Source organism: Hetaerina americana, unplaced genomic scaffold (genome assembly GCF_022747635.1).
Source record: "Hetaerina americana unplaced genomic scaffold, ioHetAmer1.1.p SCAF_8, whole genome shotgun sequence".
In the NCBI taxonomy this organism is placed as follows: Eukaryota; Metazoa; Arthropoda; class Insecta; order Odonata; family Calopterygidae; genus Hetaerina; species Hetaerina americana.
The window spans coordinates 64,053,625-64,079,147 of record NW_027287427.1 but is presented as its reverse complement, the minus strand read 5'-3'; the positions used below and the strand labels follow the sequence as shown (position 1 = coordinate 64,079,147).

Genomic DNA, 25,523 nt, shown 5'->3' with positions numbered 1-25,523 from the left:
TATGGGTGTTTAAAGGTGACGTCATCAGGATGATTGCAGTATGATAGCCAGCATTACGGTGTTAGGCTCTTATGCAATCCAGATAATTGTTTGACGAGCATTATAGGATAGTTTCGTCACAAGAAGAGTGTTGACCAAGGTATTTTTCCCATAAACTCATGGTAAAAGACATGCTTTCAGGTTTGGATCTAGAAAATTCTCCAAGCGAGATCAATTCTTCGAATGTAACTTCATGTATTTTTATGTTGACGCTTAATATAATTCGAATATCTTATTAGTTAGGCTTCTGTTCAGTTATAGAATGGAAGAAGACCATAATTTGAGTAACCTCTAAATTATTTAACATTGATTTTAATAATAAAACCTCCAAAGAGTATTGCAGGACCCTTGCTCCCTTTGGGCCGTCCCCTGAGTGACAGAGATAAGGAATAAACAAGGTTTATCTTGGAGGTCTCTTTAAATATGTAAAATGTGATCAAAACAGAAGCGTCAGCTCGATAAAATAGCGCCACAGGTTAAATCATGCATTTTATATTGGTTTTAATTTATTTGATTTTTTTTCTCTTGAACTTTTCTCTTTTAACTTGTGGTAAACATGTTTTTTTAATGAACAATTTTACTGTTCTTAATTTGAAAAATTTAATTTTTATATCACTCTATTCATGGCCTTATTTGGCCACTTTATTTCCAGTTAATGAAAAGGAATTTTAACATACTGCTTGTCTTTTATCTTTAAATTACATATATTGGTGAGAACGTTTGTTCATAGACTGAGTCCGTTGTCACATTTCCTTTCTCCCATTACCGGATGTCTTGGACTCTTTCTCAAGCCTTAATTATCGAAGGTTGATGGGGATGAATTTATTTGCCATTTTCCAATGGTAAAATGGTTATTGTTGAATAAGCGATATGACTCATGTGTAATAACATGAGCTAATGATGAGCTTAAGGGATGATGAATTATTCATCTGAATCTGAAGAGTTTTAACTCGCGAAAAGAAAAGCGTAACCATTGAAATGACTTTATGGAAGCTCTGCATTTTTTTCGAACATTTTTTCAGACTAATCAAATGCTAAAATAATATTCTGTTCATTCCGAGAGAGAGGCTTAAAATTTTCATTAGAAAAATCTGGGAAAATCTGATGTGAAGTGAGGCATATCTTTGGTATCCTCCTTCGCTTCCTTGAACACTAATACGAAATACAACTGAGAGTGAAAAGCTGATTTTTATGAACTCCTATCTATGCAATTTATTTCCGTTAAAGGATTATGTATAGGAGGTTATTCTTCCCGCTGTCATATTACGCACTTGTGATTCAACAGTCAATATTAACTCTTTTGAAGATCCATATTGGGCAAACAATTATCTCAAGCGATACAGTATTTGGGTCAACATATTAGCAACTGGAACTTTTATACTGATCTACTCATTTAGTTTGATCAAGGCTTCGATGTATTTGATGTCAGCTTAAGTTTTTACGAAGCAAACCTCATCAAATACGAAAAACAATAAAAAAAGCATTGCAATAAAGATAATTAAATATTGAAAGCATTTGAGATAAAAATAAACAATTATTAATGAAGAAATGGAAAATCTAATGTCAATAAGAACGCATGATACAGCTGTTTCTGAAGTGAACAAAAATTATGTGCTACTGGAGAAACAATTATCAGCGTGCTCATTCCATGAATTTATTAATTCTTGTATATCTTACTCCTAGTTGTTTCTTAGTTTGAATTCGGGGTTATTTATCAATAACAATGAAAAAATGAGTGCATAGGAAAATCAAAAATGTTAAAATAAGATAAATGAGATACACATTTTGTGTTCATCCAAGGTTATTCGGCGCACTTCACGTAATTCGGAATCGTAAATGAAGGTCAACTTCTAGAAGCAATTTTTTTTAACAACCCGGAAGAATATCAAAGGTGAGAGGACATAAATTAATACACAGAGTGTTTATATTTGCAAATTAATTCTTTTAATAAAAATAATTTTACAACTTTCGTGAGAAGGATTTCGTGCATAGTGTACAAAAAGTGAGTTACATCAAAATCATCTAGATGGCCCTATTAATTATTCAATAAATTACACAAAAAACCACATAGATCTATGTCGCACAAAAGTATCTCCAAAGGAGACAAAAACTTTCTCACATACTGAACAGATGCACAAAAATCTTCCACCTCCACAAGGTACTTAAATAACGAATACTGAAATCACAAGCGCTTATTTTACTAAAATTAAAATCACTTACAAATTAAGAAGCGTACGATGTATGACAATGAGAACATGAATTGAGGAAAGTTTTTTGTTTTTTTTAGACATCATGTGAGTACCACGACTTGTTCCCTGAAAATTATTGCACTCTTGTTGATTCCCGAATTCCGGGAAATAATGCGATGATATTTAAAAAAAATGGGTAATTGAATCTGAATAATACTGAACGAAACTATTCGAGCCTTTGGACCTTCGATCGAAAGGGGGCGGCCTTAGATGTAATGCTTAAGATCCAGCCTGGTCCGCGGGCTAATGATCCACGCGTGCGATGCATTTTGGCTACCTGCTGATGCTTGACCTAGGAACGTGAACGCAGGAAAATGAACACAACTGCTACTAGCAAATTACTGCATGCTTTTTGTCCAGGTAGAAAGCTAGCCTGTTGATCACGTCGCACAGGCCGTAGAGAAACAGGCACTCCCCGCATGAGCACGCCGGACCGCATTTTGCGGGGCTACCTATCATCCTCCAGCAACAGTACGCGAACACCAAAGTGACGACGGGGAACAAAAGCATGTTGGAGTTTGAAACAAGAGCGCAAAGGGGTGCTTTCTTCTAAACTCCTTCTGGGAGTTGAAACTCGATGGCGATGAGGATGGGGTGAAAAGCGATGGGGTACAAAACGCAGCAACAGTAAGCGCTGCCGAAATGGCGGGAGGAGTCGGCGGATTAAGACCGAAGTTCGCGCCCGTAGGGAGAAAGCCGAAGTTAGCAATTTCTTCCCTCGTTCCTATTTTTGTTATCTCCTCTCACTACCCTCCGTATTAACGTTTTTAAACGTTTAATTGTCAAAAAAAATTGTCTCGGCGATTCTCAAGACTGTCACAATCACTTCACAGGGGGCAAAAATTAAATTTTTCCTCTCCTTAACCGTGACTGATCGTGGATTGTCTTCCTTATCACAATGTGATGGTGGGACGTTCTGGCTTGTATAGCCCTCAACACACTAGTTAATTGAACTTTTAACACAGTTGTTGCGGCAAAATCAACTCCAGTTCTCTTTTTCTGGCGCTGGGCAGGGGGGATATTGCAGCGCCGGGGTTTGTGACCTGGTCCACCGCGCAGATATTCTCGGAAACCGAAGACTCAACAAGTCTTCCACAGCAGGCTGAAGATGCGAAATAGACACCACGGGGTGATCACATATCCATCTTCTTCCCCGTCCGGAAGACCTTATGCAGACCGATCCCGACCACGAACACCAAGAGGACCACTATGGCCACGATCACTGTAATCTCGACCGACTGCGGGATGGCTTGATTCACCTCCTGCGGAGGGCTCGGCACCACCTTCACGCTGACAGTGTCGTGGTGTTCCTTCGGAGGCCTGTGGTCCGCCCAGTTGACCCACGTGTTGTTCCAGAAGGCTGGGTCCGCGTTCGGGTCGTCCTTCTCTGGGTTCCCGGGAGGAACGGCGGACTTCCGGTACCGCGACAGAGACTCCTCGAGACTGAGGATCACCATTGGCCGCGAGGCGGCCAGGTTGGTCGTCTCGCACGGGTCGTCCCTCAAGTTAAACAGACACGGAGCCTCCAGCGGACGACAAGCGTACTTGGGGCTTTCCACGACGTCCGCCTCCTCTTCCGTGGCGCTGCCTGCGCCGTGCTGCTCCGTTCCCCTCTTTCTCCTGCACCTCACTTCCGCCTGTGACCTCAACATTCGTATGAGGCCCTCTTCGAGCGGCTGGCGGGCAAGGCCTCGGCGCGCTCTGCGGGTCCGCACAGAGTACGAGGCCGTGGCGGACTTGGAGCCGAGGACGGCCTCGATGTCGTATTCCGGCTCGGCGGAACCCCGCCCCTTGTCACCATACCAAGCGTCGTTGCGCCCGCCCATTGTGGTGCCTGCGGGGGAAGAGAAAGCGGGAGGGGGTGGGGAGTTAGTGCATTACTAAACCTCAGATGGCGTTCGAGTATTTATAAATGTGTGTTTTTGTGCGTGTGTGTGTATATATATATACATATATACATACACACATATAGCTACGTATGTATATATGTACACACACATAGATATATATGTATATTTTTATATACACACTCACACCGCTCAAGAGATTTACGAGTCGACATAAATAACGTTTTCGACGGCTAACCCACCAAACATGAATTGATTGATGATGCACTCCACTGTTTTTGTAGGTTTGGCGCGTTTGGATGACCATGAAAGGCGGAAAGAGTATTTAAAAAAAAGAAATTCGCCGTTGACGGATTTTAAAGACATTTAGAATGCATCTCGATCAGTTTATGAACCTCGTAGTAAGTGCGTTTAGGTCTCATCTCGATTCTCAGTGCTAAATAATGTTGACAATTTTATACCACTACCGCGCATTCGAATTTAATGATTTACAATTATACGTGTTTTTGTTTTCAATTTAGTTCGTAATAAGTTTCCAGCATTTAAGCCCTTACTAATTATCGTAACGAATGAGTGGAGTACCCTGAGATTTAACTATGTTGAAAAACGTTAACCACGTGTTGAGTAAGAAATCGGATTTTTTCATAAAAGATATCTGAAAGACAAACAGAAAGATCACATTTACTAAACTACTCTCTTTATTCATATTTTATTTATCGATTGCTACCAATAAAATCGATGTTGTAACCAACTGTTGTAGAACGTTCCGAACTTGCCATAAGCCGTTATTTATTGCCGATTGACATGGGATGAAATCTTCACATTTAAACCTAAACTGAAAGATTAACATTGGAGTGAAATTAGTGACAGAAGTGCAACATGACTTGGGTAGAAAAATACTTGAAATTGAGTGTGCATTTATAAAAGCTAATTGTGGTCGTGATTTGATATTTGTGGTTACGACCACTGGAGTATATTTTTCATTGAGCCTTCAATTCTCTCGTTCTTGTTCACTTAGCAGTCATATGGTTCGGAGGGCCTTTCATTCTTCAAGAATTTTATACTTTCCTGTCGCACAGTTACTCATTTCTCATGGTCATCCGCAGTGGACTCTCACAGTGTAAGCTGGCTCACCCCGATATCGGGAAGTAATGTGAGATGGAGCTATTCTCGAGAGCTGAATACTCCAGATGTGATTCAACTTCTCGGAAATTTCTATATGCAGTGTTAGACGGAATTATTGTGCACACGGAATTTCCTCTAATGCATATAATGTACTCTTGACATTAAAACATGCGATGTGGACATTTTTAGAATTGATTTTCTCGACGAAATTGGGCTAAAACTCTCGAGGAACGCACATTTTCGCGATGCGAAAAAACTGAATAGTGATCTCTGTAAAAGTGATTTTTTTTCCGGTGATTTAACTCATTCCAGATGAGAATCAAGTCATTCCTGTTTCAAAAAAGGTTAAATTTCTGCTACCGTATTTATTATTATTATTAGTTTTTCAACATAGAGTTTAAATATCCATTTGTTTAATTGAGATGCTCTTGTGGCGATATTTCGACTCTAACAGCACTAACCTGGAACGAAACAAAGCCAAAAGGTTGGCTCGATTCCGTCATCCAAATCGATTTGGACCAAAAGTCTCGCAAAATCGCTTATACTCTTTCTTCTCTTAAACCACACGTTGTAGCTCCAAATATGACAGATAACACCGATGAATTTATCTTTTATACACTCTTTTATATCATTGTAACATTCTCTCGCCTTAATAAATAATTCAAATTATGATATTTTAAATTCAATCGAACATTTACAAGCCGATTACTTTTCAACGACGAGATATATTTTCATCTAACGAAAGGAACTTTTGCAACAATTATTTGAATCTCGTCCGCTTGAAGTTCAAGTGGTTCTTTAAAACGACGATAGGAAAGAGAAAGGCGAGTTTTTAATCCGTTTGAAAGGAAGTGTGTAAGTGGCTCCATCAACGGCGTTCACTAGAATGACGAGAGATTTACTCACCATTGATGTATTTCCAGTCTCCCCGTCGGAAAGACGCGTATTTGTCGATGTCGTCAATATTGTTCAGGACTTCTGTTCTCGGGGACGGCAGATCTTCAGACAGGGCCTTCCATTGGTCGACTCCGTAGAGACCCTTAATTTCAGACGTGTCAGCACCTTGAATGGAAAATTTAAATTAACGAACTACTTGCAATGGCGGTCGGTAGGTATTCATAATATTGGGGAAAATGCATTCAGATTTTTAAGAAATTCAAAAATTCGGAACCTATAAATATTAATTAGTTAAAACATGTTGTAAAAAATCACTGAAAAAATGAACTAGATATTTTTTCACACATGACATCAAGTTACTTAAATTATCAAGTTTATTTCTTCAGTGAATAAATGAACTTCTAATTATTACACGCAAAATACCAGGAAACTAAACATACCAAGTTTATTCAGTCCTAATGGATTTTTATGAAGTAGAGCCTCAAACCATCGAATTCTAACTATAAATTTCTGGAAATCATATTTTACAATGCGTGCATATATGTTCCCTGATGAAAGGCGTTCCATGTTGCGTAATTTTCTAGTTAAAAAAATATGTTTTGATATTGATATAATTGGTACGTTTGTTTGAATTAAACAACTGCATTTCATAAACCATAATATCCATTACTTATATTTCTAACTGAAGAATGTTTGAACTCGGTATAAGATTTTATGTCTCTGAGGGGACCAGTGATCACATTGCGAAGTACGCTCTTATTTTACTAGCATTCAATTTAATCACGAGCATCAAAATCTACTAAGGATGATCCAATTTTTTTAAAAAGATTCTATTACTCAGAACTCGGGTCAAAATTAGTCTGGTGTGTGTGCACCCCATGCCACATACTCTAGCGGTGGCTTGCCGGGCCAGGAAAATACTGAATACTATTAGTCTGCATCTTTGAATATGAATCAACTAACAATTGGACAGTTATCTCGAAATATATTGTAGTTTTTGCTATTAAAATATTTACAGAGGATCGTTTTCAAATGTTGCTAAGAATTTAGAACACTATCACATAATATAAATGTATTATGAGGGAATAAAAAAATTTTAGCGTTGTATTTGTATCTTTTTGGTGAAAATATGAGGTTGCGCAGACCTTGCAGTGTCTTATTAATTGGATTGTGAAGTGCAATTTCACCTGTCATTTCGTATTACCTTCAGACCAAAAAATTCATACTATTGTTGAAAAAACAAGTTTAAGGGACTTGACTGATGTTATCCTAATTACGAATAGTATTAACTTACAAGGAATGGAAAAATGCTCTTATTGTTTCGGTGGAATGCCCAATTTAACCACATATTTTTCATTATCTTCCTACCAATCTACATATTTATATAACATTAATATTTTATTGCCATTTATCAACCTTAGTAAGATAGTAGTTATATCATAAGTGATGTGCAATACGTTTCTGTACAAAATTCTCGACTAGGCTAAAATATGTAAATTTCATACGCACTAGAAAACTTTGCTTGAAACTGTATGAATGAAATGTCTTTGAACTTTCTAGGCATGAAATAATTATTTCGGTGAAGCTCTCTGAAGGAACTTAAAAAGCCTTTGGAAATCTGCGAAAAAAGGAGCCTATTTTCCCCTTGTACCACTTGAATAAAAATTATCCCTGTTTAAATAAGCGGAAACTGAATGCTAACCTATAAATTAATATGCAAAGCTAATACTTAGAAATTTCTCGTGGGTGCATGGGTAATGAGATCTTAAGAAATTTCATTGAATCACAAGGCGCTTGACCCCTTCTACGAGTACTACGAATACTAGTAAATGACTCTGGCACAGTATTAAACAGTTTTATCTGTCACACGACGGCAAAACTTAATTTTAGACACTTTGATTGATGTTTGTATTGTTAAAAAATGTTTACTTTTAGTTTTTTATTTAAGTGATTTCTTCCTTACTCAATCTATGTAGTAAATGATAAAATAATGGAAATTATCCTATTACGACTGAAACGAACAATTATGGACAAGGATGACGTCATTAAAGGTTTGAATATTTTTTTTGCACAATGGTAAAATTTCGACAGGTTAATTTATGACAGCTAAATTCAGGTACGTTTCACCTTATTGAGGTATTGGCACGTACCGTCCCTAAAGACACGGTCATACGGTATAAAACGCTAGTGCCATAAATTATTCCGGTGAAAAGTTTCACCGTATTACGACATCTTCAGGTCTTGTACCTGATATTGCCGTTATGCGCTTAGGACCATAAATTATTCCGTGGACAGGTAGAATTTCTCAATAAAGTTGAATAAAGCAACACTTGGGGTAACCTTGTAGAATTTCTGCATAACGGAACATTAAAAAAAATCATTTCGGAATGAAACCTTATGATTCGCGTATACGGTTTACATTTGAGTTTTTAAATCAAATTATGTTCGCTGAGAAAATTGGCGAGAGAGGGAGCTACGTGGGCCATCATTAACGAGCTTCGTTGATCGGGAGAGAGAGGGCTCTGAAAGTGGGAATGGGATGAATCAAACGAAGAGGAAAGGGAGGAGCGGGAGATGTTTATTAATATTGGGGGGCGTGGAGAGATTAAAAAAAAAATATGTGGAGTTCATCGATTACCTGAGGTCGGTTTTGCGGTTTAAAGTCCAGGATATTGCAAAAGAAAGTTCAAGTAGAGGAGGGCCTGGGAGGTTAACACTTGATGATCAACCGAAACATTAGTCGCCATTTGGACAGTCCATATTTTCTCCTCAAGCACCCTGTGCTACTTCTGTGTAATCGACCTGATGTTCGAGGCTATGCTGTCAATGTTTTTCACGCAGCACTAAGTAAATATTTGGGGAAGAGCGAATGCTCCCATCAGTTTGCAAAGCTCTTACGTTCTTTGATTCCCGAGTAGGTTTCGCTCACATAATAGACAGTTCGTGTCAGTTCTTTTCATTTTTAAGGCGAATGCCTTTTTGGTTCGTTTGAGTTTTGCCGCGAGACATAAAAAAACCCATGCCATTTATATATGACTTTGTTTCTTCTCTTTGGGAAATGAACTTGTATTTGACGATTTCCTGGAAAGCATCATTAAAGAAGGCATTCTTGACATTTTCTCCAGTTTTCTGACGATGGCGAGAGATGATACGTCGGAAATGACTTGTTCCTGTGTTATCTTAGCCATAATTAATTTCTGTTTAACTTATCTTTGTCTTTGTCTCTAATGCTATCCGTAAATATGCTGAATTACAGACAAACTTTTAGACTAAATGAAACACCATAGGGGGATATCATCTCTGACATGCAACCTCTCTTTTTGGACAGCATGGAAATGATACACTTTCTGAGAAATAGTTTGTTGCTCTCAATATCTATATAATTAATCTCATTTTATAAGCGATGAGAAGTATTAAGTTCTAACAATAAAATAAAGCAATTTTAATGTGATTCAGAGAGAGAGGGAGAGAGAGACACGAGCAAATCCTTACCCACAACATCGTCTCAGTATATTTCACTTATTACCGTTTTGAGGTTATAAAAACCAGAATATCACGATGCTTTAATAATTCCGTTTTAACTGAAAAAATTATCCAATGCTATAGTGATAGACATGCGAGTAAGTTTAGCTTACCTGCGGCTGACAGGAATGTGGGAAGCCAGTCACTGGTGTGCATCAGCTGGTTGGAAACTCTCTGAGTTTTATTCAGAAGTGGACTCCAAATGGCTGCCACATTCCTGACTCCTCCTTCCCAAGGTGACTGCTTCATCTATTGGTAGTAATCAATAGATAATATTAATATCACACTGCTCGTTTAGCACTTACTGAAATCAATGCAAAGTCTACATTAGTGCTATGAATAATATTCGAAACGTGGTCTTCACAGTTTAAAATAACTCTCACGTTTAATTTGGATTGGCATTGTAAGTTACAATATCGAAAGACACACTTACTCCTCTGAGTGGATAGTTGGAGCCCTTGTTGAAGTGGATGCCATGAGTAGGGGCACCGTTGTCGGACATGAAGAGGACGATAGAGTTTTCCAGCATTCCTTTTCTCCTCAGAGCATCCATAACTTCTCCGACGGAGTCGTCAAGTTTGGAAACCATAGCTGCGGAAGCATAAACAAGGACACCATTAGAAAAAACAGCAAACACGAAAGTCATCTACGTATTATCGTAAGCTGTTTTTATATCTGCTTCTTCGAGACAAGTTTTACCAATTGGACAGAAAAATCAGGGTCTTTTTCACTCATGACCCCTCGACAGTCAATGAATGCTAAAAATATGACTTTTTATCTTTTCAACTCTTATTTTATTTCAATACCTATATGAGGCCTAGAAAATAAAAATAAAACGGAAGAGGAATCCGGCAGTGGGAAGCTTACTGGAAAGCATGTTTGTAAACTCAAAAAGAATAGACCGAGTGAGTGATGAAGAAAACCTTCGTCACTAGCGGTGTGATCGCAGAGAGAAGCTTACGGGAGAAAAGAGGAAGAGAAAAACTATATATATATTATTTATAACCATAAGGTCGCGTTTCTGAAGGAAACATAACCGATCTGGTATGTTTCACATACCGCACGCAAAAACCACGTGAATTACTATAATAATGGATCAGGAGCTAAAGAGTCCCACGCCAAAGGTCACAGCAATTAAAGTGGACGTAATGATTACAAGCGATGAGGCAATGGCGCGATTGGAAGGAGGCTTGATCGCGACGTAATAATCATTTGCGCGGTCGGAGGGTTCTTGCCGGACCGGAAGCCATGGCTCCTCCGAGAGGTCTGGGCATGCATGAGGCGACGGGGGTTACGGTCTGCTGGGACTCACCTGCGTATGATCGTCTGTGAGCGTCCTTGATGTGGTCCACGCGGGCTCGGGCGTCTTCTGGGGCCTGCAGGGGGTCGTCTTCGTTGCCCGAGTGAGGTGCCAAGTGGGCGATGTACATGAAGAGCGGCCTGGCTTCCGCCGACGTCGTGTCGTGGTTGAGAATGGTGCGGACGGCCTCGGCCGTGAACAGGTCCGTCGAGTACTGACCGACGGCGTCCCAGTCAACGTCCAGGTCGCGGCGCATGTCGTAACCCCTCCAGGGACGGAACTGCGGGAGAGAGAAACCGATAAGATGATTAGAATTCGAGTTAATTCTACGGTTCGGTCGCGTGGGGATGACATTTTGCCGCGGGCTTGGATGCAAATTTTCTCACTTAAGGTAAAGTCGACGTGGGTAAAAAAATCGCGACATCACTAATCCTGGACAAACTTGATGTAAAATAATCAAGTCCACAAACATTTGATAAACGCTGTCGTTTTGGTGATGTACGTAAGTAAATCTCGATTGCGGAACAAAAGAATGCACCCATTTGATTTTTATAATATTAAGAATTATTCACCGTGGCCATGCGATTAATATGTTTCGACTACTTTTGACGATGTTCCAGATAAAACTTTTGATAATAATGGTATTTATCATTTAATATCAATTTTCAACATCTCAAAGAGTAATGATGGAGCATCATATTCAGTGGACGCATCAATTCATTGTAATTCATCGGACTCATGCGGTCAAAAGTACTCATTATCATTCCATTACGTATTATGATGAGCTGCTATCTATTTTGCATTTTAAATCTGAAGAAGAAATACATTTAGAGGGCTATATTACGTTTTAAATATAATTTGCCACATATTTGAAGATAAAATAAATCAAGAACTCTGCTCTCATGCGTCGCTGTTAGTATTTATGATTTGCTAAATGATGAATGTATCTAACGAAACACGATGTAGTAATTGTAATAAAAAAATGATTGCATCGGAAAAGGAGGGAAAATATTGACGAGCATAAACTTTGATACAGGTGACCAAAATGCGGCTAAATGACATAGAAACATATAGCTAGAAGTTAGCTGAATTAGAATAGCTACCTCAGGGTTAACTTATGCAACCATGCCAGCTTAAATATTACGAAATGACGCCTACTGTGACTTCTTTGAGTGACTGAAGGGCATTTTACGATTGACCAACCGCCACTTATTTCTTGGGAAGATTCAAATTTCGAGCCGTTTTCAAATATGTTGACCTTCATGGAAGCGGATGTAGTTTCAACAATGCACATGATTACTCCGCTGCAATGGAGCCTTTGTCAACAGCAAATGAATAGTTGAAAATTGATTTGAAAGCAGGGTGGAACGAGGTTGAGTGACAGTCTGCCAACACACGCTGTCTAACATACCTGAAGAAGACTCAAGATGTCCTCACTACGCACTCGCTTCCGCAACATTTCCGAATGAGAAAGATATCGCTGGACAATGCTAATTTGATAAATAATATAAATGTTTGATAATATATTGGCCAGGTAGAGGATATGCCTTTGTGCATTATAAATCAAGATGTTTATCTGAAAATGTTTAATTTGGGATGCTGTAGTCCTAAAGATTATACGTAAAAAATAGGAAACGACGAACACAGCCATCAATATCTACCTCACGATGTATTCTTACGGAAGTCAAGCCATGGGTTCCTTATGATATCAGTAAGGATTCGTATCAAAATTTTACGCAAGTCTAAGCCAAAACAATTAACCGAAATCTGCAGGTTGTATCGAGTGAAAAATTACCCCGCATTACGCTCTCGTAAACCATTTTGCAACATCCGCTGCGACTGTGGTTAATGTTAATTCAGCTTACTGATTTAACACCAAAGAGAGAGGTATTTTTTTCATGCATCATTGTCATTACTTTAAATGTGGAATATTTTAAATTAGCATCACATTTTAATAGTTTTGATAGTTTGATTAATATTTATAATGATTATAATTAATCTCGGTAGATTAAATAATATTGACAATTTTCGGTAGAAAATAGGGAGTTGGAAATTGTTGGATTGATGGGGAATGAAGAAGGAAAGAACAAGAGACGCGGAAGAAAGGAACTCATGTAATCCTTGACACGCGACGTCCCGCGGATGAAACGAAAATCGACCTTTTTTCCGAACCGTCCTTTTAAACTTGACACCATTCCAGAAACCTTGCGGAGTGTTTACTGAGACCATCCTCGCGGAACAGGACCGTGGTTCCTCGGTAATTTACCGCAATCGGAACCCATTTCTACGTCTTTCTACGTTTCGTAAGGGCTTAACAAAATTTAATCTCAAGCCGTAAGGATATGAGGATTTGAGACGCACAGTATTCTCCCTGGTATAAGAATGCGAATGAGCAACCGTATGATTTGGCCGCATTGAGTTTTTTTTTCCAAAGATTGAATTTCGTATAAAATTAGCATAGCGGTTGAGTTTTTTCTTGATCACTTGACGAATACGATTTCTGGCGGTGTTCTACCGTAGGTTTTGGAATGGAGACAGACTAACTTCTGCCGAATTTCTAAACCTTGCCTAATAAGAGGCAACCTGAAACCTTAAAACTCTACAAGAAACCTTAATTCAATTCCGCATACAATCTAACTCCCTTCATTCCATCCAACATGCCTCTTCCTCGAATTCCTAACGTCCCCCTCTCTTCTATCAGTCTTCAAAATTTCATCGCCTATCTAAATACTCAGCATCCACTTAACCTGCCTCCTCTACATTTCTACCGAACATTTTCTCTCCTTTCAAACCATGCCTAGTACATTTTATTTTTTCCATTCTTCTTCACACCCAAATCTCAATAATCTCCAAATTCACGCCCACCATCTTGCCCACCAAGTTTCCGCAACATATTCCATATTTAACCTCGTTCTTTATAAAAGTTAAAACTATTAATGTAGTAACTTGGTTCTTTGTACAATTAAACTCATTCAATGAACGTTTTAGAGTTCGTTAATTATTGCTCGTCTCAAAGGCTAGACTTTCATCTTGCGAAAGGTAAAATTCTGTTCCACACCCCCATGTGAAACGAAATTAAAAATCAACGAACTCGCTACGCGCGGGTTGATCAGTTACGAAGTGCAAATAACGGTGGAAATTAAAATGAAAATGCAGATTCAAGATTAACATTTGGCTACCTTTATATTCAAGTATTTTCTATGGAATAATAATATACGTTAATTTTTAAGTTCAAGTCTCCATTAAACTCCATTTCATATAAGTCGCTTTGCTAATAAAAGAAACAAACATATCTTTGGGTAGATAAAGATTTGATTTGCCAATAGATACATACATTTCTTTAAGTTCGAGTACGAATAATTTTTACACGTCGTTCTTTTTCTGCCTCTATATTGATTTGCGTTTTATAGCGGATTTTTTATATTCAAGTGATAGTCTTCAACAAATCAGTCCTAAATTGTTCTCCTAAGTTCAATGGAGAGCATGGATACCACGAATGAAATATATTTCCAACAGATCTCATACGCTGGTCGCAGTATTTCCAGATTGTTTTATGCCTGGATTGTACTAGTTAAATTCCATATCCCCTATATTGGTCATATTAATCATATTCGATAAAAAGTAGCATTTGTATCTGCACAGAGCCATATTTTCGTCTTAAGCGCTCTTCATTGAAACTCGCATATCCTGTATATAGGGTAACGACTTAAATTTTAGGGGTCATAAATTAATATTTTTATTGGATTGTGATGGTTGATGGAATTTTATTGATAATATTCATTGAAATATGTTGAATTTCAGGCTCAGCATTGAAATTATACGATAAGGCGAAGACGAGTTTTTGTCCCAATCGATTCATCGACCTCATTTCTAAAATAATATCTGGTTTTACCATTGACTTCGGGTTGTTGAGCTGAGAAAATATTTATCATCAGTGTTGATTTTATCGGGAGCAGTTTGAATTTCGGGTAGTATCGTGTAGTGTTGGCGTGGCTCAACTTAGAATTTGTGTTGTCTAAATGAATTCATTTGAACAAATAAGAATAAGCAATATAAATCTGTGACTCGGCTTTTATTTGCCATTAATGCTACATTGGCAAGCTGCGATTGAACGAAGATCGGGCGTTCAATAGAAGAGATTTATCGCTCTGCTTCCAAGTAATTCCAGTTAGTTACTCCCCATGCTTCAAACATTGTTCAGGGTCTTATTAAAATTTTCAATCAAGCTAAATCAATAGAGTATTATTCGCTGATTTGATGACATTAGAGATTATTTCATACGTTTCTTTTTTCATTCATTCATGCGTGTTTCATAATTAGCATACAATTGATTCTACACGATTACTTGGAACAGGTAGGTGTTGACAGCAAATTAATCTATATAGATATTTATAGATGGATTATCAACTCATCGTCGGTGAATAGTCAGTTAATACGCATTGAAGAGATCATCGATCTATTAGATAAAATGAATTTTAAAAAAATAAGAATTGACTGATTTAGCCATATCATTCATTCCCTGTAATCACTTAACAGGCGGTTTAGGGCTGAGTATGAGTCAGGGTTGTGACATTCAATTTCCGCTGCTAGCTCCGATGTTTCGTAGAGCGAAGCATTAGATGCAAATGCTTCGGATACACTTGTGTGGAAACTGAACGTGGTATATGGTCAGTTAACTTCACAACAAGTGTCCTGTGCGGCTTGCCTGCTTTGACGCTCTGGCTTCCCGCATGCATTTTGATAAATACTTTTTTTAGGAACAGTATCTCATTTAATTTGAGTAAAAAAGGAACAGGCGAAAGTAATGCATATTTGATCCTTGTGACTGGGATTTATGAGAAAATTCTCTTTGGTTCATGGCCATGATTAGAACTGAGCTCCTTTTATTCCGTGTATTCGAGAGAGAGTTGGGCGAGACAAATTAAATTTAGGACTTCCGACTTGTAAAATATTAATCTATCTTTTATTCGACACGTCAGGGGAGGATATAGAGAACTGTCGGAAATAAAAATGATAAGCAGAGTGGCGAAGGCTTGTTGAGGACTTAGAAGGGAGAACGTTTGAGCTAGTAGGGTAGGCGGATGAAAAGAATTCGGAACTTTGTACGGGATAAAGAGAGGAAGGAAATGTGCAGAATTGACATAGGGTTTGTTGTAATGTGGGTAATCAGAATGTGCCCAGTTCAGCGGGGCTTGAAAATATAGTGGCGGTTAGTATATTTATTCATCGAAAACCTATCTTAAACGGTCAAGGATCATAGGAAATACAACTTCTGAGGTTGTACATTATGCTAAAGCCTGAATAAAAATAACTCGAGCGAGTAGGAAAAGACTTAATTTGAGTTGTGAGACGATCTGGATAGAGATAAGCAACGTCTTTCGGAAATAATTTTGATTAGCCCTCTGTGGCAATGCACCGAACGGAAACGGAGCTGCGTGATGAAAAAAAAACTCTGTGTGACTTACCGTAGCCTCCACCGTGTGGTCGTAGTAATCATGGTAGCCATTCCAGTAGCCGTAGTGAGAGTCGAAACCACGGTATATCGGCGTGTACTCCTTCTTGAAGAAACCCAAATGCCACTTGCCGATGGCTCGCGTGACGTATCCGACGTCGCGGAGGTATTGAGGCATAGTCTTCTCCTTAAGCGGGAGCCCCCAGGCTTCGGGCTCCAGGATAACCAAGTGTTGCATTCCTGCGTGGAAGGAAACAAAAGAGGAGAGGGTTGAGTGCGGGGAGGAGAGAAGGTGGACGCGGAAGACGGTGAACATCCATCTCGAGGCAAAATAACACGAGATGGGCCGAATGTCGGCGAAACAAATACAGGCACTGTCTGGTATAATGAGGTTTTGGAGGAAAATAATCCCGTATGACTAAAGAAAATTATCGGTGCGGGATACTATTTCATAATTTTTCGCGTGCAATGAGGATTTTCCCCTCGGAATTTTGGACAAAACATACGGTGGGTGTGGTTTATTGCCGCTAGCAAATAATCCTTTGCATTTCCGAACTTGAGTTTTTTTCATTGTCATCTAATTTAGTTACTTCACTTTTTTAGCGGATCATGCAAATATTTTTTAAATTTCAATGTTGATTGGTAAGTGCCATAGAATTTCTCATAAATTTAAGTACGAAATTTTGTATGAAGAAGATGTGTTTATGCCTCGTGTCGACAGTTACTGAAAGAGTCATAGCGGGACGTGATGACATGGCGAATTACCATGCCCTCAATCTATAAAGGTAGCAAAGCATGAAATGAATTGTCATCGGATTTATTCTATCGAAACGTTTTATTGATTCTTTTGTGAAACATCGGGCGTTTAATGCATATTCCGAGCAAACATTTTTCGAATTGATCTCGAAAAAATACGATTGCGTATTATTTTATGAATATTGCAATGTAGTTCAGAACAGAAAAAAACAATTTCCTAAAAATAAATTCATAACCTTTCTAATTTTCTTTTAATAAAAAAATCATGCAGAATATTTATATTTCCTTTGAGAATAATTACGCGACATTTTTGTAAGTATACACAAAAATATGCATTGCGAACTCTATTTATTTGTTCAGGAAATTTTAAAAGCTAACTCGTCAGACTAAGCAAAATGGAATCTTATTAGGTTCGTTTTAGGTTAATATCATTGCGAAGCAGGTGGAGAGAGGATGCGGAGACTTTAGCAAAATAATTTAAACAATTTATTAGAGAAACTTAACTATTCGTCAACTACTATAATGATTTTTTTATTTGATATAAGGACGCTTTTTTAATACGAGTTCTCGTGGGAGTACTATTATTTTTTATAAATTAATTTCGGGATTTACCTAGGAGTTAGGTCTTAGCGCTGTCTTTAATTTTAATTTTGAGTTTAATTTTTAATAGAGCTCAGTTACAAATTTATCACATTTTACTCCACTGAGTTCAATATTTACGTTAATTTGCCTTAGTGTGGCTGGCGGCGTGATGCGGAGTTTATTTTGAAGGGAGAATGAAAGTAGGGTCTTACCTGTATGAATGGGATGCTTCCCAGTCAGGAGCGCTGATCTCGATGGCGTACACAAGGCCGGGACGTAGTGCTGGTTGAGGATTATTCCGTCGTAGGCCAAAGCGTCGATGTTCGGCGTCGGTATTTGGTTAGAGCCGTGAAATCCGACATCATTCCAGCCCTGCAAAAAGAAATCAGAGGGTTTTTGCTCACCACCATCCTCTCGAGAAGCCGAGATGCATTGCCCGCCGGGGGTCAAATGCCACAGATCAAGATGGCGTCCGTTTCTTATAACGGCGGGCTTTATTTTCAGTCCGAGAGCGTAACCGGGCTTGTGTGGGGCGATGGCCGAGGGTTAAGGTTGAGCAGCGAAAGGAGCTGGAATCTTCTTTGGATTAACATTACACTGGTGGGGAGAGGGAGGTAGAGTTGTCGCGGAGAAAGGCGAGGAAGAAAGGGAAAGCTCACGACATACAGCGGATTGGCAGTCATACAATTTTTCCGCGATCTAGTGCGAAAAATCGTGTGATCTCGTTAACACACAATTGAAGGGTTAGGCAAATATTTAATATTTTTCCTTCCCCATGGACCGCACCTTTGAAATAAAAATATCTAGAAGAAGATAGGCAATGAGGAATATTTTCACTTTAATTTATTGATCAGCAAATAAAATTGATCTCTTTTCTCTGAATTATATTTGAATTGACGGAAAAATACTGTTTTAGTATACTTAATTCCTTCAGCTTCCCTTATTTCCATTATTACCACTCGCGTCAACTTTTGAAAATATTAAATATTACCGCTATTATAGTATTACTTATTACCTTTCTATTATTATATCTATTACTATTATAAATGTATTAATTTTGAATATTATTATAAATTACTTATATGATGGAATATTTCTTTCTTTAAGAACCCCTTCACCATGTTTCTGTTGAAAGACAATTGTTCGGGAGTAGAAATTTAAACTACGCATTAAATAAAGTACTTAACGTGGCTCCGGTGTGGAGGGAAATGCCACATTGGACAATGGAGGGCAAAAACAAACTAGATTTATCAGCATTAACTCTTGAAGCAATTTTCAAAACCGGCTTTTCGTTTGTGACACACTTACCATGTCGTCTGCCAACATAATGATAATGTTCGGTTTTTTCTGCTGGGGTGCTGCTGGGTTTCCATTGGTAACTTCTGCGTTCAACAGAAGGGTATACAAGAGAGCACTGAGGGCGAGGTACTGCCTCCGGCTGGTCATTATGGCCGTCTGGAAAAGTTGGAGATAACAGTTACTTAGAGGTGTATGCATAACTTAGTGACGGATTTTTGTAGTTCGTCGGATCATAAAATAAAATTACTGAAAAACAGAGAGAGACCCGCTAAAAAAAAAACACCGCATGCTTTTCTTGGCCGTGGTCAACGTATTTTCTAGCGAATGCAAATCTTAAAAGTGGTGCAGTTTGAAGGTGAAAGTTTGCTGTTTTAAGAGATAGTGCTCCATTTTGCTTATTCATTTCTTAAGGCCGGAAGATCTGACGTTTCTCGTAAAGAACTAAAAAGATTTGTTGTCGCTTACAGACGAATATTTTTCTATTTACAGTCTATCTTATTAATAAATACACCTTCTGGAGAGCAATTAATTCTCTTATACCTTATATGTTTTCATCACCCCTATTCATTTCATGCATCATTATGATATAAACTTTCACACTTTGTGGAAGTGTACATAAAAAATTAGGCAAATTGGAAAAGTTCATTGCTAATTTCTCTTAGCACAATTTATCTACTTCAAATTAAAAAAAAATTAACGCATTCCATAAGGGTAAAGGAATTTCATTGATGAAAGAATATAAGATCAAATAAACCGACATTTTAATTTTTATATGCATGCTGCCCTCAAAGTTTATGATTCATCATCCCGAAAAACTGAATCCGAACCTAATTCTAGCGTTAACGGAGTTCTTGAAGTTGAATATTTGTTACTATTAAGTGAAGAAACGCCTTACGTAATACCATGTGTATGTCTGGGGCGATGCGGCATTCTTAAACGGCCGACAAATGCCCCGAGTAAACGCCGCGAGTGTGTTCTCATATTCGGTATCGTAGCGGATAAGGAAGCTAGCGGGTGTTGCTAATCACGACAGGTTTCTTGGCCTTTGTGGTCACGTTTGCAGGTATTTCTTAACGCAGACGTAAGTAAAAGTACATTTTGAATGTGAGGTATCTGTATTTAAATAAGCAATATATATCTTTAAAGTACAGTTGAAAATAAACCGAATAATTATATAGCTGTACGATTTACAGTATCCTAAAAAAGTTTTAGTATTTAAGTAGGAGATTGAAGTGTCTCTTATCTTTCATTATGATCTATCATCATTAAACTTTTACACTTACTGAGTAAGGAAGGCCAATAAAAAGAACGCAGGATAAATGATTAAAGATATAAGACGGGATCGGTTTTCAGTATCGGATCGTAGTAAGAGAAATAACACTCAGCATGGGGCCCGGAACAATCTTCTGATTACATGACTAATGATGGTCAGATACATACATACGTACGTAAGAATAATTTATGTATGGATACGTTTTGAAACGAAAGTGGATGCTTTTACGTCAGTTTTAATGGCGTATATTTGAACGAGTTATTTTCTGTAAGGGGCGTGAGGTGGCCTAGTGTTTATGCCTTCGGCCTCTAACGAAAGGCCGAGTTTCGATTCCTATTGATTCTGTACACCCCAGATGTGCGAAATTTGGGTACTATATCCTGTATCTCTACCCTCACCTATTAATATAACCTTCGGGTAGATTAATATGGTTGTAGTGGTATTTTATAATCCTGAAAAATGGAATGTGAAGTTTGTAGAGGTCACGGACAATCGGCAATGGGCGGTGATTTCAACGGTGGAGGGTCAACGGCCGGCAACTGTAGCTAGCAATTGCTGATACCTAATCGTATTCTCTGTCGTTGAACTCGCGCATATGACTAAAAATCGCATGACCTAGCAGGTTTTCATTATTAAGGCTTACTTCAATGTTTCCATTTTGTGTTTACCATTGAAAAGGCGATGCCGCTACACCTTACATAATGTTTATCAAGCCAGAAATGAATTCCTACACTAATTAGTAAGCATAAAATACCACCTGTGCGATGTTTTTCTCATTATCCCCAAGGTAATCACATAACGTTTTCAATTTTGCAACATAACGGCTCATTAAAGGGACATACATCGTTGCACCTACATGTGTGATTCCTTTTATAAAACTAGATAAGAGATAAGTACGCACTATTTCATTAAGGTTGGCATCGCCTAACGGGAGCGTGAAAGCGTACCTTAGAGCTCACCTTGCAAATAATAATTCGATCGTTGCATAACTGATCATTACACATACATATTATATCTCTATCCCAAAAACTGCTACCATTGTTTACTTAGGCCATCATGAGGAATAATGAATTATGGGATAGTCTGAACTGAATTTTCATGCAAAAGTTAAAAAGTTTTTCTTAACAATGTAAGTACTAATTAAATGGTACGTAAATCATTAATGTATTTAAAAAAAGGATAATGTGTACGGTAAAGCAAACCTATATGGGACAATGAGCAGGTTAAATTTAAAAACAAATAACTATATAGTACGAATCAAGGCACTACAATTAACTTGAATATCTCACGCTGACGACGCTCAATATATGTACAATATTCAGGATCATAATTTTCGACGATTCAAGACATCTTTCAGGATATTTTTCATGATTGCTAAGTGACTCTAAGACATCAAAATAGGATTATAATGGTGCGATAGCTGTACGCTGAGGAAAGGGTTTTGTCATTCAAGAATCTTCTAACCATCTGATATATTGCAGGTCATGCATAGCCAAGTGTTAGTAAGAGGATATTGCGAACAAAAATACACCATTATTTGCACTGGAAGATGGGAATCACCACCCCTGAGGTACGTTCGCGGAAAGTCTCAACGTCAAAGTTCACAAGACGCCTCTATTTTTCATTCAATCCTCCACCAATTAGTACAAAGAGCTTTCATAAAGAGTGCAACGCAAAATATCGCTTATTTTTCGGAGCGATTTTATAGATTTTCCCCTTATATCGAGTCGATACTAGGATAATCCTAAAGAAAAAATTTAAATAATATATATTTTGCACAATTTACATGAATATAACTCAGTCATTACATAGCTGTGGCGATCTGGTTAATTTTTTATCACATATCAAACAGATACTTAGAACAACCGCAATTAAAATGCTATTGGTGTGCGTTTTGATCAATAAAAAGGAGTGTGGAAGTTATTAATCAGTAGAATTTATTTCCATCCATCCGAAGCGATCAGGTAGCGGACGACCTCTTTAGCATGGAAGTCGATTTCGCATGTTTTAATCTAATACAATTTAGATATCATCGCTTGGAGTAATTGCCCTCGCTTGCGAGCGTTGATAATTTTTTGTACCAAGTTTAGAAAGCACCGCTTCCATTGCATGCCAATTTTTTGCTCTTCCTTAGGGTTGATGACAGGATACTCCTATTAAAAAACAATTTTTTTACACTGCAACCTATGATAATTAGACATAAAGGTTAACATAGGTCGGCAGTTGAAAGCTTTAATGTTGCAAAAGGCAAAATATACTCTGGGTGCCCACGTGGATGGCGGCCTTGAGGAATCAAAGTCGCGTCCCATGTAAGGGACGGGAATGTGCGAATAGCTATTGACCTTATTCTTGTCAAATTTCACAACCTGCTACACGTTCTCCCGCGCAGTAACACGGGGTAAATGGTTAAGAGGTTGTTGCACTATGAAAGGAAATACTCTTCCTCAGGCCCCCCTACATTCAAACTTCTTTTCAATCCCTGATATCTCTTTCATTCACGACACAAAGTGGAAGAGATTACTTTTAAAAAAATAGTGTTTGTGCGCTTACGATAATTTTTAATGGGCATTTTTCTTTAACGGGAATTAATATTTTCTAAATCAGAGACAAGTTCGATAGAAATTAGAGTCGGAACAAAATATATTTTTCTGCAAGAGGGTTTTAATTATGAAAATAATATCCAGTGAACGAATTTAGCCCTGATCACACTTTCATTCAACGAAAAATTGCACGAAGTATTAATAAAATGATAACTGCAAGTAGAAATCGTTTAAATGTAAAAATTTGTGCTTCAAAATGATCAACAATGACATACCTCATTTTGGACTCTATATTATTTCATTAGAAATGCGTTATGACGTTTCTAATGATTCTCATGATAAACTTTTCAGTAAATATAATCCGGATTACCTGAAGACCAAAACTATCTTTCTACCTGAAGGTGAGAGTAGAGCTCACCTTCTAGCAATAACCCCAACGGCGTGTGAAATTCACACATCAGGGTAGGGGGGGCAGTTCCTTTCCCTGTACCGCCAATGGTTTCCCGGTAAGATTTGGTACCCGAAATATCACACAGTTTTGCAGTAGCGGAGGGTGCCCAGAGACGGAAATCGAACCCGGGTCCTTCGGTGAGTAACCCAGCGCTCTACCTACTGGACTACAACGTCCCACGGATTTGCCGGAGCAAAATAAAATTTAAAAACAAGCACCACTGGTCCTTTCGCTCGTCATCTCATTGCTCCACTTAAAATTAATGAATTCACTTGAAGATGAGTTTCGAGGGTCGAAACCGATCTCCTCTCTGCGCAGTGCCCTCCCGTCGGAGTGAAGACTTTTCCCAAAAAAACTTCGGACCGGGCAGGTTGGAAGATAACTCGCGGGCGAAGCTACTTACTTTTTGTACTTGAAGCTTTCAACGGTCCTAGTCCTCCAGCGATGCGTGCAGGAGATCGACCCTTTAACGCCGAGAGAGAGACACCGTCGAAGTGAGAACAAAACTGTTGTCCTCAAAACTGAAATATAGTATATCCTCCCGATTTTAGTAGCGATGGAAGGGAACCCTTTTCTCTCCACAAGGCCTTCGGGAACTTGAACAATGTCCTAAAGCCCCGCTCGGCCTCAGAGACAAGACTGTGGGTTTCCGGCGGCGCACGTGGGGGTATATGAGCTAACGAGCCTCGGCCTCCCCTACTCGCCCCCACTCCCCCTTTCCGCCATATCCACCCCTCTCCGGAGCCCGCCGCGCCAACCGCCCGACTCCATGTGGACCGACCCCTCACCGCGCGCGTCCGCCCGACAGGCCGGCCGGGACGGGAGTGTGAGTTTGGGGAGGAGAGGGAAGGAGTGGGGTGGTTGTTGTAGGAGGAGCAGCGTGGAGAAGGCAGAGAGACGGGAGTGAGGTAGGTTGGTGAAAGGAGAGGAGGGGTCCCACTCGCCCGCCCTCTCAATCCCCCCACGGCGGCCGTCTCTCTTACGCACGGAGAAGCGCATAGGAGGAGGGGAGGGACAGGTTTTTCTGGCCATGGAGTGGGGGAGGAATCGTGCGTGAAACTCTCTCACCCTCTCCCCGCGGGATGACACGTAATGATCGCACACTCTCGTCTTTTTTTTCCGGTGTGCGAACATACTACGGTCCCGGAGAGGGAAATACCCGGAATCGTTCCCCGTTCCCGTTCTAAAAATAGACCGCGGTGCGCGGGAGTGGAGAAAACCAACGTGGGTCCGTGGGTCACACGGCCATCCGGTAAATATTCCGCGGTGACCGGACGGGGGAAATCAACTTTTCCGATTCGGGAAAATAGCCGACGATCTGCATCCCATTTAATGACGTCGGGGAGCGGAATTGACGCGATTGAAAGTGCAGGTGAAACCAACATTTGCGGAAAATATTTAGAAGGTGGACGCTAAAAATATTTTTATACGGTATCAATTGATGGCACTCGTAAGAATTAGATCTCTCCGGACCCGGTTGGGGGAAGGTTACATCTTCACCTGCTGAGCAAGGGGTTAACGGTTCGTTCCCCCATATAGGCTTTCCTCCACCCAGAGCTTGGTGCTTTCAATTGCCCTAGTCGTTTTTTCTTCGCTAAGCTCAAAGGTAAATGGTTAAAACTTGTCTGTTTTTGGGCTAATACTAAATAACATAAAATAAGGAGCTAAGATAGTGTTTCGGTTACTAAAGTGACCGTCATATTCCAAATGGAAAAGGTACAAGAAAGATGGGTTAATCCCTGCACAGTCAATTCCTTAGCAAGACTTAAAGCTAGTTGTCTAATTCAAGTCTTGCTTGGGGATTGACGTTATTTCGGAATGAACGCGTATTTCTCACTAAAGGTACACGTAATTATCTGGAGACGGAAACTTCAGTGAATTTCATTTTTTTGCGTAATAATTGACGTAGAAGTAACTTCGATCAGTATCCAGCCAATATCTTGCCTCTTTCATCTCGACATTTCACCCATGCCAATTTAATCTATTCGCACGCATTATGGTGGAGAGTTGATTTGATGGCGAATTCGCATTCCACTAGGGGAACACTATGAAATTATCATTGTGCCTGTGATTAGGTCTTCACTCAGTAGTACTTATTACTGAGCGTGAATGAAAACAGAAGCAGGAATGTGCACTTTCACTCTTTATCTTCTAAATCTATGTAGACTGAGAAAGGCATGAGATGAAATGG

At 39.0% G+C, this 25,523-nt stretch overlaps 1 protein-coding gene across 1 annotated transcript; it reads right to left on the bottom strand.

Annotated features, from left to right (window-relative positions):
* Positions 1 to 1,966: 1,966 nt before the first annotated feature.
* On the bottom strand, positions 1,967 to 23,961 carry LOC139697686 (arylsulfatase B-like). Its single transcript, XM_071596503.1, has 9 exons — positions 23,736 to 23,961; positions 19,078 to 19,224; positions 17,982 to 18,141; positions 16,445 to 16,671; positions 10,992 to 11,259; positions 10,113 to 10,270; positions 9,793 to 9,928; positions 6,167 to 6,322; positions 1,967 to 4,122 (listed from the first exon to the last, which is right to left on the bottom strand). Exons 2-9 carry the CDS (start codon positions 19,213 to 19,215, stop codon positions 3,422 to 3,424), a joined length of 1,944 nt encoding a protein of 647 aa, XP_071452604.1. The 5' UTR covers positions 19,216 to 19,224; positions 23,736 to 23,961; the 3' UTR covers positions 1,967 to 3,421.
* Positions 23,962 to 25,523: the final 1,562 nt, after the last annotated feature.

Coding starts and splice junctions, on each gene's coding strand:
- LOC139697686 (XM_071596503.1), bottom strand. CDS start 19,215: ATGACCAGCCGGAGGCAGTACCTCGCCCTCAGTGCTCTCTTGTATACC. Junction 18,142..19,077: donor TTATGTTGGCAGACGACATG/GTAAGTGTGTCA, acceptor TTCTTTTTGCAG/GGCTGGAATGATGTCGGATT. Junction 6,323..9,792: donor CACATTCCTGTCAGCCGCAG/GTAAGCTAAACT, acceptor TTTCCATTCAAG/GTGCTGACACGTCTGAAATT.